General features: G+C 45.4%; 1 protein-coding gene across 3 annotated transcripts in view; it reads left to right on the top strand.

Moving 5' to 3' along the window:
- plppr3b (phospholipid phosphatase related 3b) overlaps nucleotides 1–14,522 on the top strand; it is a 22,575-nt gene extending 8,053 nt beyond the window's left edge. For all 3 annotated transcript variants that reach the window (XM_082523129.1, XM_082523130.1, XM_082523131.1), the window contains exons 2-8: nucleotides 3,763–3,871; nucleotides 4,646–4,831; nucleotides 5,351–5,477; nucleotides 5,569–5,764; nucleotides 5,856–5,913; nucleotides 6,261–6,434; nucleotides 7,014–14,522. In XM_082523129.1, coding sequence (XP_082379255.1) covers nucleotides 3,767–3,871; nucleotides 4,646–4,831; nucleotides 5,351–5,477; nucleotides 5,569–5,764; nucleotides 5,856–5,913; nucleotides 6,261–6,434; nucleotides 7,014–8,414 — 2,247 coding nt within the window. In that variant the 5' untranslated portion in view covers nucleotides 3,763–3,766 and the 3' untranslated portion in view covers nucleotides 8,415–14,522. The remainder of the gene's footprint in view (nucleotides 1–3,762; nucleotides 3,872–4,645; nucleotides 4,832–5,350; nucleotides 5,478–5,568; nucleotides 5,765–5,855; nucleotides 5,914–6,260; nucleotides 6,435–7,013) is intronic.
- The last annotated feature ends 792 nt before the right edge of the window (nucleotides 14,523–15,314 follow it).

Below are 15,314 nucleotides of genomic sequence, written 5' to 3'. Positions count from 1 at the left end.
CAGCTGACTCCTCAGGACTTGCCTGACCCTCTGCAGGTACTTGGTGGTTGCAGCCTTTCTAGCGGCCTCTTCATGGTTCCCATTCGCCTGCGGGATCCCCAGGTACTTGTAACTGTCCTCTATGTCTGCAATGTTGCCTTCTGGTAGTTCAATCCCCTCAGTTCTGACTACCTTCCCTCTCTTTGTTACCATCCGACTACACTTCTCCAGTCCGAACGACATTCCAATGTCATTGCTGTATAGCCTGGTAGTGTGGATCAGTGAATCGATGTCTCGTTCACTCTTGGCATACAGCTTGATGTCATCCATGTACAGGAGGTGGCTGACAACTGCTCCGTTCCGTAGTCGGTATCCGTAGCCAGTCTTGTTAATGATCTCACTGAGGGGGTTCAGGCCTATGCAGAACAGCAGTGGGGACAGAGCATCTCCTTGGTAGATCCCGCACTTGATGGTAACTTGTGCTATGGGCTTGGAGTTGGCCTCTAGTGTTGTACGCCACATCCCCATTGAGTTCCTGATGAAGGCTCTTAGGGTCCCATTGATCTTGTACAATTCTAGGCATTCCAGTATCCAGCTGTGGGGCATTGAGTCATAGGCCTTCTTGTAATCAATCCAGGCAGTGCACAGGTTGGTCAGTCTGGTCTTGCAGTCTCGGCTGATTGTTCTGTCTACCAGTAGCTGGTGTTTTGCGCCTCTGGTATTCTTGCCAATTCCTTTCTGTGTCCCGCTCATGTATTGACCCATGTGCCTGTTCATCTTAGCCGATATGATGCCTGACAGGAGCTTCCATGTAGTACTGAGGCAGGTTATTGGTCGGTAGTTGGAGGGGACCGGTCCCTTCTTGGGGTCCTTGGGGATCAGGACCGTCCGGCCTTCAGTTAGCCATTCCGGGTGTCTCTCGTTAACTAGCAGCTGGTTCATTTGTGCTGCCAGACGCTCGTGGAGTGCAGTCAGCTTCTTCAGCCAGTAGGCGTGAACCATGTCGGGCCCTGGTGCTGTCCAACTCTTCATACTGGAGACCCTTTCTTGGATATCTGCCACTGTGATGGTTACTGGACCCTGTTCAGGGAGGTCGCTGTGGTCTGCCCTCAGATCCACTAGCCACTGAGCATTGCCGTTATGGGTTGCATCCTTCTCCCATATGCTCTTCCAGTATTGCTCCGTCTCCAGCCTTGGTGGTGCTGTTCTCTTATTGTTCCCTTGCCACTGAGAGTACACCTTTGCTGGTTCTGTGGAGAACAGCTGGTTTATTCTCCTGCCTTCTATCTCTCTGGTGTACCTCCTCAAGCGGCTGGCCAAGGCTGTGAGTCTTTGCTTGGCAGTTTCCAAGGCCTCAGGTATGGACAGCTTGCTGTATTTCTTAGGCACCTTATTTGTCGCACCTTTCTGCAACTCCGTTAGTTGGCTAACCTCCCTCCGTGCTACTTTGATCTTGCCCTCTAGCCTCCTTCTCCATGGAGGGTACTGCCCCTTGTGGCTGTTCAACTTGTAGCCAAGCATCTCACTGATCACTGCTGCCGTATTGTAGATCAGCTTGTTAGTGTCAGTAATCGTGGTTGTAGGTATTGCCCGTAGTGCTGCATTAACATCATCTAGCAGACCTTCTGAGGGTACTTCACGTAATCTTGGTAACCGGCTACGGGGGATCCAGGTTTCAAGCTTGGCCATGATCCTATTTTTCAGGTCAGCTCCTCTCGCACTCAACGATCCTTCTCCTATCGCACTTGGGGCTATGTACCCAATCTCGGGTGGGGGTGATGATATCTCCCCCCTGACCTGGCGTCCTGACTCCTCCTTGCCGTAGCATTTGTGTTGTACCTCGTCAATCTCTAGCTGTGAGAGCAGTCCCTTCTTTCGAATGTTGGAACACTGAGCTACTAGTTGTTTTGCCGTCATTGTGGATGTTGGGTATCGAAGAATCCATAGGTCCCTCATCCTATTCATGTAGCCCCTTCCGCTGGGGTTACTTGCGTAGTAGCATTCCAACAACGCCCTGTTTTCGTCCCTTGCCCACCGATGCCTTCTTGTTCCAGTAGCCCACTTTTCATCAGGGTGCCCTGGTTCCTCAACACCTGACGCGGACCTTGTTGATCCGGGCGACGTCCGAGCCGGCATGCCTTCATATTTATCTGTCTCGCTCATGTCTGCGGTAGGCTTGCTTAGCATAGGGGGTCTAGCCTTAGGACCCTTACTGGATACAGACGCCCCCAGGCAGGAATCGAACTTGCGATCCTCTGTTCCAAAGGCGTGTAGTTTAACCACTACGCTATCCAGCTGAGCTCACACACCAATGCATTCACACCTACCTAACATAATGTATGTCCCTGTGACATGAGGAGCACATTCTGCTCTCATTGTAAGCTCCTACACCCCATCTTTTGATGCTGTGTAAATACTAGAGAATTTGGTAAGATCATCTCTATATACTTTAGAGCAATGGCTCCAACTTTGTCAGTTTTCATCAATATTTCCATCTGGTCTCTTTACATTTTGTTACTATGCATGGATCTGGTCCACCGCTGTGGGACGATGGCCTCCTTTTGCTGTGTTTTGTCAGCCTTTTTTGAGATGTAGGAATATGTTGGTATATGTGTGTATATATATATATATATATATATATATATATATATATATATATATATATATATATATATATATATATATATATATATATATATGTGTGTGTGTGTGTGTGTGTGTGTGTGTGTGTGTGTGTGTGTGTGTGTGTGTGTGTGTGTGTGTGTGTGTGTGTGTGTGTATATATATATGTGTGTGTGTGTGTGTGTGTGTGTATATATATGTGTGTGTATGTATATGTATATATACACACACACAAATTTGTACATGCTCTTGCACACACGTCAAAGACAACAAAGGTGGGGATTTTCTGGTATGCGCCTGCATGTAGGATGTTGATTAATCCAACAATAAGGGGAGCATCTGTATCTTGAGTACGGCTGATTATCATGAATGATGGGAATATGTGCGTACTCGTCGTACTCCTTACTGAACCTCTGATCAAAAAAATCTTCTGAGCTTTATCAGGTGAGTGAAGGTGGGGACATCTTTTTTGTATGTCACGCACAACCGGGCCAGGTACAGTGTAAAGTAAAGTGTGCGTGTTAGTCCCCATAGGGAAATAGTTCCTCTGCATTTAACCCATTCACCCAGTGAAGCAGTGGGCAGCCACCAGTGCAGCACCCGGGGAGCAGTGTGTAGGGACGGTACCTTGCTCAGGGGTACCTCAGGGTAGCCGTTCAGTGGAGTCAAACCCCCGACCTTCCAATCATGGGGCCACCACTCTACCTACTGAGCTATCCCTGCCCGAGTACAGCGAGTGGAACCTGACGTTTCTCTGATACTTGTCTCATTTTAAACCGCTGAATGCAGCTCTTTTTTTGAGCAAGCGCAATTCAGACATTTTAAAAGATCTTTATGGTAGTCCCTTGGTATTTAAACTTATGGTTCCTGCCTGAGCGTAGTGGAGCTTCTTTCCGTGGGAACCATAAGAAGAAGGAATGTGCGAGATTGTCTGGATCTGAAGGTTGAGGTTCAGCGGGCTCTCTCCAGTTAAGACTTACGGGCCTGCTGGCTGCATCAATACCTCTGACATAAAGTGCCCCATGTTTTTACTGTCTGTGGAACCGCCCCTCCTGCAGCTCTGTTGTGATTTGACAAGTTCAGCCTCAAATGTTTGTTTTTTCATAATCAGGAAATAATGCTTCAATCTGTGTGTGTGTGTGTGTGCGCGTCCGTGTATAGGTTGATGAGGATGATGATGATGATGATGACATCCTCACCCTCAGAGAAGATGAAGAAGAAACCTCCAAAGGACAGTCTGACTCTGCTGCCATGTTTCTACTTCGTAGAGGTGAGAGCAACAAACAAACAAATGGTCACATGACACAGAGGACCGTACCTACAGTCAGGTCCACCGCGCTATTTTTCAAATCAAACAGCATGTGAATTTCAGACTTTCCGCTTTAATTCAACTCATTTAATAAAAGTTCTGCATGAACTGTTTGGAAAGCGCTTTGAGGGCCCTGAAAAGCGCTATATAAATGCAATCCATTATTATTAAATTATTTTCATTTAGAGAATCAAAAAAAACCCTGAACAAATTAACATAATTTTCAATATAATTCGAGTATTTGATGAAAATCCTCAGTGACCATCTGAAGAGCCCATGGACCACACGCTGATGCTTCAGATCCTCAGACAGTCTAAACATAGATGTAGCTTCTGGGTCTGAATCGTAAAATCTGAGTTCTCTTACACTTGTACTCTTTTTACTGACCACCAGGGGGCAACAGCTGACCTCAGGTCCTGTGGAGGTGTATGGGGAGACAGTGTCTGCCGGGACCTCTGGAAAAAAAAAAAAGAAAAAAAAAACCCCCACTGACATCATGAGTTTATGGTCATGATTTCCAGACTGAGCCAAACTGAGCCAAACTTGAAACTTGCGATCACACACACTCACTAACAGAGGTCAGCTTATCTTACAGAGGCTATGAAAGGATTCTGCTTCCTGTTTACACTACCTGTAAACTCAGAGCTACCGGTACATTTTGGCAGCACTTCCTGCCGTGTCGACAAGGATCAGATGATCCCATTAACAGATGTTTATCTGTTTTTCTGCATGCAGCTGCCCATTGTGGCTTCTTCTATGGTGTCGCTGTACTTCCTGGAGCTGACCGATGTGGTGAAGCCGGCTCAAGTGGGTTTCCGGTGCCACGACAGAGATTTGAGTATGCCGTACGTGGATGGAGGAGATGAGCTGATCCCACTGTTGATGCTTCTAAGCCTCGCCTTCGCTGGACCTGCTGCTTCAGTACCATAATTTATTAGAATTTATTGATTATGTAGGAATATGTTTTTAGTGATGGCGCACTTGCCTAGTCGGATTGAAGGCTAAGAAGATGACTGGAGGTGATGCTTGGTATATGTGATTGATGGGTGGGTGGTTTAGTTTTTGAGTGGCTGAATGAAGGGTTGGTCGATGGATGAGTGATTGGTGGATGGTTGGTTGTTTGGTTGGATAGGTGATTGGTGGTTGGCCAATGACTGTTGAGTGGTTTAATAGGTGTTTGTAAGTTGGTAAGTGATTAGTTGCTGGTGGATGGGTGGGTGTGTGGTTGGATGGTTGATGGGGTACCCCGACTCTCCATTCTGACCTCATGAACAATGAAAATACCTCAGATGTTTGGAAGTCTTTGGTGTCTTTGGTTTCCTCATCTGTACATCTCCACCTGTGCATAAACTAGTATTTCATGTTTGGTGGTTGTAGAAAGTGGGCGGGGACAGCCTGTCCTGCTTCAAGCTGCTGAGGTGGATTTGTTTTGTGCCCCAGATTATGCTGGTGGAAGGAGCAATCTACTGCCTGCAGTCCCGTCTGAAACTCCGCCGAGCTGAGGGAAGCATCAACGCTGGCGGCTGCAGTTTCAACTCCTTCCTGAGGAGGACGGTCCGTTTCGTAGGTATGACTGTGTCTGCAGAACCTGCTGAACATCCACCTGTCTGTACCCTGTGACCTGCCACCAGTCTTACATGTCAAAAGTGTTCCTGCAGGTGTGCACGTGTTCGGCCTGTGTGCGACCGCGCTGCTCACTGACATCATCCAGCTGTCCACGGGGTACCACGCACCATTCTTCCTCACTGTCTGCAAACCTAACTATACTCTGGCGGGTGTGTCATGTGACAAGAATGCCTACATCACCACAGACATCTGCTCTGGGCAGGATGAGCACGCCATCATGGCTGCGAGGTGCTTGCCGTACTTCCTGTTTGTGTCGCTGTTTGAAGTTTTCAGACTGATCATTGAGGCATGTTTTTTTTTTTTCTTCCTTTTCTTACAGAAAGACGTTTCCTTCCCAGCATGCAACTCTGTCAGCGTTTGCTGCTGTTTATGTTTCTGTAAGTGCGACAAAGAAAACCTTCCCACAGAAACAAGCTCGTGTGATTTTAGGTCCAGTGGTCAGAGTTCAGGTTCAGCCCAGAAATGCTGGGTCGGCCATGCTGCTTTTAACGCATGTAAATTAAAAGCTGATTTTAGACTCGGATTAAAGTTAAATTTTCCATCCCAGAATAAATTCATTTTACACAAAAATAAATAAGAATAAACAATGTTCACATTTTAAAAAATGTCTTTAGGAAATTGTGTCAGGTCTGCTTGTACTGCTCAGTTTTGTTTGTCTTGATAAAGATGTGTTGAATTTGCTGTATCATGGCATTCTCTGATGTTAGCTTCTGTTTCCTGTCAGATGTACTTTAATTCGACCATCTCAGACAGCACCAAGCTGCTCAAACCCGTGCTGGTGTTTGCATTTGCCATTGCTGCAGCGCTGACTGGCCTGACTCAGATCACACAGCATCGTAGCCACCCCATCGACGTCTATGTGGGCTTCCTCATTGGAGCCTTCATCGCCGCCTACCTGGTGAGATAAAGGACACATCTGGTGTGTGTTTCTGTCTGATGGAGCTCCAGAGTCTGCAGCTGTTGTCATGAACATGGCTTTGTGTTGGTGTTGTCATGGCGACTGCATCAGCTTAAACCGGAGGCTGATGGTAGATCAAAAACCAACAGCTCTGCAGCTCCAAGTGACTCAAATCTTGATTTAGCCAATAAGCTTCAGCCGAGGAGCTTCACAAAGACATGATGGGCTGAATATCCAACTGAATATGAGGGAATATTAAACCTGCCAGCACAAAGAAACATCTGAACAGCACCTAAAATACAGACAGAAGGTCACTGAGGCAGCTTTAATCATTCAGCCTGAAAAACACAGCTAAGACTTAAAAATAATTCAAAGCCTGATTTAATAGAATATCATCCAAAGACACCGACTCAGTTGTTGAAACCGGGAGATTTAGTTGTTTTTGAAGAGGTTGGTAATAATGTAACAGATCTTGGTGCTGGTCTCTGAGGTTTGATCTGACGATTAGATCAGGTTTCAGAGTATTTTTGAGGTTTGTGACTCTCCAAAGACTCACAAGATTTTATTCTCCTCCGTCAGGCCCTTCACGCTGTCGCCAACTTCAAATCATCTGATGACATCACTCCACCCCCACCTCCTCCACCCCTAAAGGCAGACCCTCTCCGAGCACTGACTGAGCGGGGACACGAGTCGGTCTATAACAAAGGCCCTGCCTCTGCCTCAGAGAGTAACGATGAGATAGCAGCAGCTCCGGCTCCCATGGACCGGCTGGATGGCCTGGGGCCCCTGCAGAGGGAGAAGGGCTCAATGGGAAGTCTGAAGAGGGCCAGTGTGGATGTAGAGCTGCTGGCTCCCCGAAGCCCCATGGGAAAGGAGACCATGGTGACCTTCAGCAACACGCTACCAAGAGCTAGCATGAATGTAAATGGTGTACTGGGGGCCAACGATGCCTCTGAGGAGGCGGTGCAGCCGGTCCAGCCAGTGCAGCCAGTGCAGCGCCGTCTGAAGGCTGTTCAGGTGCCCATGGACCCTATGCGGTCACAGCAGCTGGTGTCGGAGTGGAAGCAGAAGTCGATGGAGATGCGAGGTATGGGTGTTCGGGACGAGGCAGAGCACGAAACCAGTGAAGACGGCTCTGAGGTAGGCTCTGTGGGGACTGACGATGGCGGTTCTCAAGCCCCGATCTACCAGCCTGCAGTGCATGCCGGGAGGGCAAACGCAAGTCGCAACCCCACTCCACCTCCAGGGGGGGCCAAAGCTGTGGCAACACCCAGACCCCCACAGATCCCAGAAGCAGGACCCCCACCGGTTTCTCCAAAAAGCGCCCTAACCCGAGCCAAGTGGCTCGCCATCCGGGAGAAGACAACTGGGGAGGCGTCCGGGCGTGGTGCTGCCAACCAGCCACGACTCATGCAAGTCATTGCCATCTCCAAGCAGCAGGGCCTCCTGCCGTCCTCGTCCTCTGGGGAGAAGTCCTCCGAAACCACATCCACCTGCTCTGCCATCTCCTCCGCTGCCGACTCGCCACACTACCGCCACCCCTTTGAGCAACCACGGGAGGGGCCAGGTATCATCACAGTGGATGCCCATGCACCCCACTATCCTGTTGTCCAAGTCCCGCTTCCTCCCCAGGCCCAGCCCCCATCAGGTAATGGTAACCCATGGGAGTGGGTGGGGGCATCCAATGGGGGAGACCCACGAGAAACCTACAACCTCTCTAACCTGAATCGAGGAGATTCGGCCAGCCGCAGCAGCAGCAGCTTCCACCCACGCCGCTCTGCCTCACCATGCGCCACTGTCGACCCTACCATATCCTCAAGCCCACCTCACCAGCAGGTAGAGATGTCATCAGATGCTCAGCGCAGGGAGATGGCCATGAGGCGCAAGACAGCACTGGTTCTGTTGGAGCGAGAGATCCGTAACCAGACTGAGCAGGAGAACTATTATAAGAGTCTGCAGGGACGGAGGTTCAAAGATTAGCCTGTTACCTTTCAAAATAAAAGCCTTACTCTGAAACTGGTCACTAACAGCACAAAACCTGGTTGGCAACAAGGAGCGTGATGCTATGCAAGCAACAAGCTGTGAGAAGAGGTTTCCACCCAGGAGATGATGAGCTCAAGGTTTAGGAGCTCAACACTTGGACAGTTTCTCTTCACAAAAAGACATCTTACCTCTCAGAGAGTCTAGGAGGACATCAATGCTATTGCAACTATTTATTTTTCCAAGTGAACCCACCACAGAGGACATTATTATTATTATTATTATTATTATTATTATTATTATTATTCTTGAGATAAGTTGCTATCCAAAGAAATCATCCCAAGAAGGATGGATTCAGTGGTTATAAACAGAGACAGAGGTGTTGTTCACATTTATCAGATGATCTCACTGTTTTTGGTCAGTGATGGTGCTGAGGTACCTCTGCTCTTCCACCCATTCAGTTTCCTGTTCAGTGACTTTAACTTTAGAAAGGATTCAGGCTGTGGCTAAAGGACAGTATTAATCCTGAAGGAATCCAATCACAAACTTCTTTAGACTGACACAAACTGACCCAATTGTTCTGTGATCCAGAAAGGAACACCTCCATCTGTGCCGAAGAGATGCTGGCCACTGTGTTGAGCCTCTAAGAAGAAAGGAACTCATTCAATAAACAGCTCAAAGTCAAAGCACAGAGACAAACTCAAACAGTAAATTTTTGAAACACCCGAACAAACCCTAACCCTGCAGCAAACAAGATCCCTGCAACAAACAAGAACCCTATGACAAACCTGCGACAAACAAAGAACCCTGTCACAAACAAGAACCCTCCAACAAACCCTAAACCTGCGACAAACAAGAACCCTTTGATAAACCTGAACCCGCTGACAAACTCTAACCCTCCATCAAACAAGAACCCTGCAACAAACCCTAAACCTGCGACAAACAAGAACCCTCCGACAAACAAAAATCTTCCAATAAACAAGAACTCTCCAACAAACCCTAACCTTCCAACAAACCGTAGCCCTGCGACAAACCATAACCCTGCGACAAATAAGACCCCAGCAGCAGAACCCAACCCCTCCAGTTATGGATTCTGTGATGGCGGCCATGTTGGCAGTCGAATTCAGATTGTATATTTCTTGCCTCTCTGGTGTGATGGTTTGGTTGCTATAGTGATTCTCAGCATGTTTGTTTGTTTGTGTGTGCTGCTGTCTGATTGGTGGAGGTTGTGAGCGTTTTGTTTTTGTGTGTGAATGATAGTACTTATTACTAATGGACCGACATGAGATTAAATCTCGTCACAGACGTTTAGGTTTAAAAAGAAACTAGGTGATTTTATTTCAGAGCTTTATAAGTGCGAAAGACGGCCGAAGGTTTACGTGCGTGAATATTAATCAAATGTTTCTTCAAAGAATCGGAATGGAAAATGGTGTTAAAGCCATGGCTTCACAGTAAAGTTATTTATTTCTGTCTACAGAAAGTTTATGTTTCAGTTAAACAAGATTACTTATTTGATTGATTATGCATGTCCTGATTGTCCACAGAGATCAACATCTCTATGAAACATCTGAAACACCAATTATAATTAACGTAGCGTTGCTAAAAAGTTTTTTAGCTCAACGATAGTGATTCAGAGCAAAATTATGGACAACTTGTGGTGTTTTGACCAGCTAAACTGACATATATAACCGTACACTTAATACCAGATCGAAGTTTCTATTTTCTTGGATAAACCTGCATATTCTGCCATCCAAACATTCATCTTCTTAGCTTCTTATCCAGCTTAGGGTCACCTTGTGATTCAGGTTGGATTTAACTCTGTGAGGTCTTCATCTGTTATGACCCCAACCCCCTAACCATTTCTTTTAAGCCTCGTCCACAGATGAAATGATTCAATCTGTAGCAGATGTTTAATCTCTAAAAAGACTTTTCAGTCTGTATGAGGTAGAAAGACTTTTGTTGTTCCCTGATTGCTGAGATTTAAGAGAACAATTTTTAAAATATTACATATTCTGACAGGACAGGATTAGGGTCATCCTGATCATTTTTTTTGCTGTTAAAATCCACTGTCTGCAGCAGACATGGACGAATCAAGAAATACCTTAAAGAGAACATGAAGCGTTCCACATATATAGGCTAATTCCCATCATGGAGACCTGCTCTCAAAAACTGACATAGATGTGACTCTGTCTGTAAAGCTGGATTTAAGAAATAAGCGATGAAATATAACGTTTTAAAAATATGTTTAGCACCATCTTCTGTCAGTATGGAACATGACAGCATGTGGTTGGTTGGTTTCAGGTAATAGACATTAGTTTAGGTTAGGACAGAACTGATAACGCAGAGGAAAATAAGGAAACTAAAAACTAATTGTTGTGTTACTATGAGTTTATGTTAAACTGATTGTTGAAACTTGTTTGGCTAGCTGCACTCAAATGGGAAAATCCATTAGCATTAATATTCGGGTTCGTAAAGCACTTTAGAAACGAGACCTGTGTGGAGGAGAGCCTGTTTGAGCCACCAGAGTGACAAGCTGGAGTCTCACAATCCAGCTTTTCCTCATCAGGTTGGGTGTACCAAGCCATGCAGTCAGCTGGCTACATTGTAGATACTGAAGACATCAAATGTAGCAAAAACAAAATTGATAAATAACTTTAAATGTTTTATATTTTAGATTTTCCAAAGAAGCCACCCTTTACTTTGTTGACAGTGCTGCAAACCCTTGGCCTTCTCTCAATGAGCTTCATGATGTGACACCTGAAATGGTTTTTACTTCACAGGTGTGCCTTGTCAGGGTTCATTTGTGTCTCACCCTTCTTAATGGGTTTGGGACCATCAGTTGTGTTGTGTAGAAGTCAGGTTGGTATACAGCTGACAGCCCTCTTTGACAACTGTTAGAATTCATATTATGGCAAGAACCAATCGGCTAAGAGAAACAGTCCATCATTACTTTAAGAACTGAAGGTCAGTCAGTCCGGAAAATTGCTAAAACTTTGAGTGTCCCCAAGAGCAGTCGCAAAAAACACCAAGCACTATGATGAAACTGGCTCACATGAGGACCGCCCCAGGAAAGGAAGACAAAGGAGTCTGCTGCTGAGGATAAATTCACCCGAGTCACCAGGCTCAGAAATCACAAGTTAACAGCACCTCAGATTAGAGCCCTGATAAATCCCGCACAGACACCACAGTCACCTGACCTAAACCCAATGGAGATGGTTTGGGATGAGATGGACTGCAGAGTAAAGGCAAAAGAACCAACAAGTGCTCAGCATCTCTGGGAACTCTTTCAAGACTGTTGGAAAACCATTTCAGGTGACTACCTCATGAAGATCATCAAGAGAATGGCAAGAGTGTGCAAAGCAGTAATCAAAGCAAAGGGGGACTATTACGAAGGATCTAAAATATAAAACATTTTTTGAGTTATTTCACGCTTTTTTGTTTACTACATAATTCCATGTGTTTATTCATAGTTTTGATGCCTCAGTGGTGTAAATTATGCTTTATATGTGTAACGTTTCATGTCCTCTTTAAAGTTGCATTCTGCTTTTATGACCACCACCATCCTGTTGACACTGTAGATTCTCACAGTGTCAACAGTAATAAAAATAAAGATAACACATTAAATAAGGTGTGTCCAAACGTTTAACTGGTAGTGTATTTGGGCTTTGCTTTTCCTCACTTCTAATATGAAGTAATCCAGTCAGTGAGATGATGCGAGGAAGAAACAAAGGGTCACCAAAAAGTGTGGCATCTCTTCCTCAGAGGCTCCACTTTCTTGGGTTTTTTTCACATCCACCTGTTTTCGATGCAGACGTGCTGATGGTATTCCCAGTTGTGCTTCAGTAAAAAAAAAAAAGTTACATTTGTGCTTTGTTGTGCATGTATTGGGCTGTTATGTTGTAAACTGTCTGGATGTTTTTGGGAACAGAAATTATTTTGTTGCATAAATTAACGCTGATCGCATCAGCTGATTCTGCTGCTTGGTACACTTGGTCAGAGGAAGAAAAATCAGTTCGTGTAGGTCAAGTAAACACCTGTCACCTGGCTCAAACAGGCTCTCCTCCACACAAACCCGAATATTATGGCTAATGGCTGGATTTTCCAATTTGAGTGCAGCTAGCCAAACAGCAAACAGCCGCTTACTGCTAAAGAGACAGACAGTGAAAGTGGACAGTATATCCTCAGTTTAACATAAACTCATTGTTGCAGCCAGGGGCAACACAAATGGCAACCACATGACATCACTGACAGAAGATGGCTCTAAACAACTTTTAACTTTAAGCATTTATTTCTTAAATCCTGCTTCACAGACAAAGTTACATCTGTCAGTTTTTGTATGTAAATTATGCTTTATATGTGTAACGTTTCATGTCCTCTTTAAAGTTGCATTCTGCTTTTATGACCACCAGAGGGCAATACATTTGGTTTTAAAAAAAAAAAACCAACCTTTTGGTTTTATTCAGGATTCTTGTGTGATATCATGTGCACATTGCTCAAGACTTGCCTGATATATTGGATGTCATACAACCACGTCACCACAGAGGGGTGTGGTTGTTTTTTCTCTCACATTTTAAAGTTTATCTCATCATTTAGCTGGTTCATCACCACAGGTGTAGTGCTGTTTAATGACCGCTGTGCACCTGATGCACACGTTTCTGCTTCTATCGCTGTTTCAGCACGGAGGCTAACTAACATGAAGTCTTCATCACTTCTTCCATGCTGCTCGCAGCTCTATCCTCCCTGATGTGTCTTCTCTCACTCAGACATTTTTCTTAGTAAAGTTAAAGTCAGGGTTATAAATACATCTGCAGCTTAGACGGAGGCAGGATTGATCCAGAGGAGAGCAGAACTGCTGACCTAAACTGTGAACATGATTCACAGTGAGATCCGACCCGAGTTACATAGTAACCATGTTACGTCCATAAATGTTAGCTTTATGGCCTGTGATGCTGCGTATTTATTAAACTCAAGATTCCATGGCTGTATGACTGCACTTGTGCTGAAACACTGCAGTTATGCATTGCTCTGCATGACAATTAGTTTGTAATTAAAACGTGTCTGCGTGACTTTTCTCAGCAGTGTGCACACAGAGAGAGCTTTTTTCTCTCCCAGGGCCATACACACCGCACACATGTCTGTGAAAATGCAGCTCTGACCGTGTTGATCAGATTAATGTCTGAATCCTAACATATGTAACATCAACTTTAATAACTGCCAGCAGAAACAACTGAGCCCATATTTATGCTCATGTCACAGTAACAGCACCTTCGTGAGCTCGGGGATGTCCCTGGTCTGTTCATGTAAAGCTGTTTCCACCTGAGTCTCAGTCCACTCGATGGAGCTCGCACTGTTCCTATCAACAGAGTTCTCTCTGATGTCACAAACATTGATCCTCCTTCAACCTCCTCTCACTGATCTGAGCTCACAGTAAAACCTGACCTTACACTTGATTATTCCGTGACGACATCAGTCCACTCGATGGACACATGCTTGTGACATCATGCTTGTGACTGCTGCTTTTTCTTGATTTTTTTTTTTTGTTTGTTTTTGTGCAGACCAATTGAGCTACGATCACTCAGATCCACTTAAAGCCATGACTAAATTTCACCTAATTAAGCTAACAGTGAATATTTTATTTTGCATTTGGAAAAAAGTGATGGAGTGATCTTCTGGCAGCACTATACCTGTGTTTATCACTTCCAGAGTTTCAGGCAGGCCCAGACAGTGGCTTGCACGCTAATGTCTTGTGACTGAAAAGCCGTGTATAGGAAACACCCCTCTGCTTTGGGGGTGTAATCAAAGAGCTGTGTGCTGCTTGATGACATCACGCATGCTGATTCGTTCCATCGTGTAAATGTTGGTTTGAGGACAATAGGAGCTCAGAAGAATAACATCCTGAAACAATCGGTCTGTAAATACGAGGCGGTCCGTCCTGCTGTTCCCGTGTCCGTGTGTTGTTGCATGTGATGTTTCTAAATCGGCGCGCTCTCATCTGAATGTAAAACCATGAAGCATCATATGAGTGTATAAAGTGCTGCTATAAAAAGAGCTGAAGAAGCTGTTTCAGGTGCATGCTCTGTGGTTCCAATTAAAGCTTGTTCTTCATCACTGTGTCTTCCTCTTTTCTTCCAATGATGCCATCGTGGCTCTCAGTAATAATTGTTAATCCGGGTTGTTTCCTGGTATGCAGAGGATGAAGCCGTTTGTGTGTTGCACTAACTTTTCCACAGATGATGTGATGAAGACATCCCTCAGAGTCTTTGTCAACTTGTTAATTTCCTATTTCATCCTCTCTCAGTCTCTCCATCATTTGAGCTTCCTGGAGGTTTTGGTCTCATGGGGCGTTTCCTTAAACTGACCAATTAGTGCTGAGAGACCAGCAAGGCCAGAGCACTGCCATCTGTCGCTGATGACTTGATACTGCATCTCCCTCACCCATCCACACACCATCTGGTTATAGGCCTCCAAACTTTTATAAGATTTAAAGTCTTCCCCTGTGTATAGGCTCGGCAAGAAAACCAGGTAGTTGATGATATCAGGATACGCAATAGACAGAAGACTTTTCGGGTCGTCATTGATCCAAGACAAAGGAGCCAACTCGTATGGATCTGCACCACCACCAATAAACCTTAAACAAATATTGTGCCCTTTCCTGCGGACCAAGTCCTTTCCTGTATGCCTTTGCATCTATAACGCATTTTGAGGAGCTTTTCTGTGCTTTCGGACATTGATCCATTTCAGTGTTTACCTCCGAGTGCCTCCAATATGGCCGCGCATGTGGGTTACCGCCCAGAACGTGACGTAGGTGAAAACCCTCTATCCGGTTGTTCAGTGATGACGCGACGAATCCTACTTCCGGGCCTAAAGTAGTCTGCGTTTAATATGGCTTTTGTGTTGTTA

The sequence above is a fragment of the Aulonocara stuartgranti genome (assembly GCF_965226115.1).
Source record: "Aulonocara stuartgranti genome assembly, chromosome: 23".
Taxonomy (NCBI): Eukaryota; Metazoa; Chordata; class Actinopteri; order Cichliformes; family Cichlidae; genus Aulonocara; species Aulonocara stuartgranti.
The sequence above is the reverse complement of the archived record's forward strand: the minus strand, read 5'-3'. Positions and strand labels throughout refer to the sequence as shown.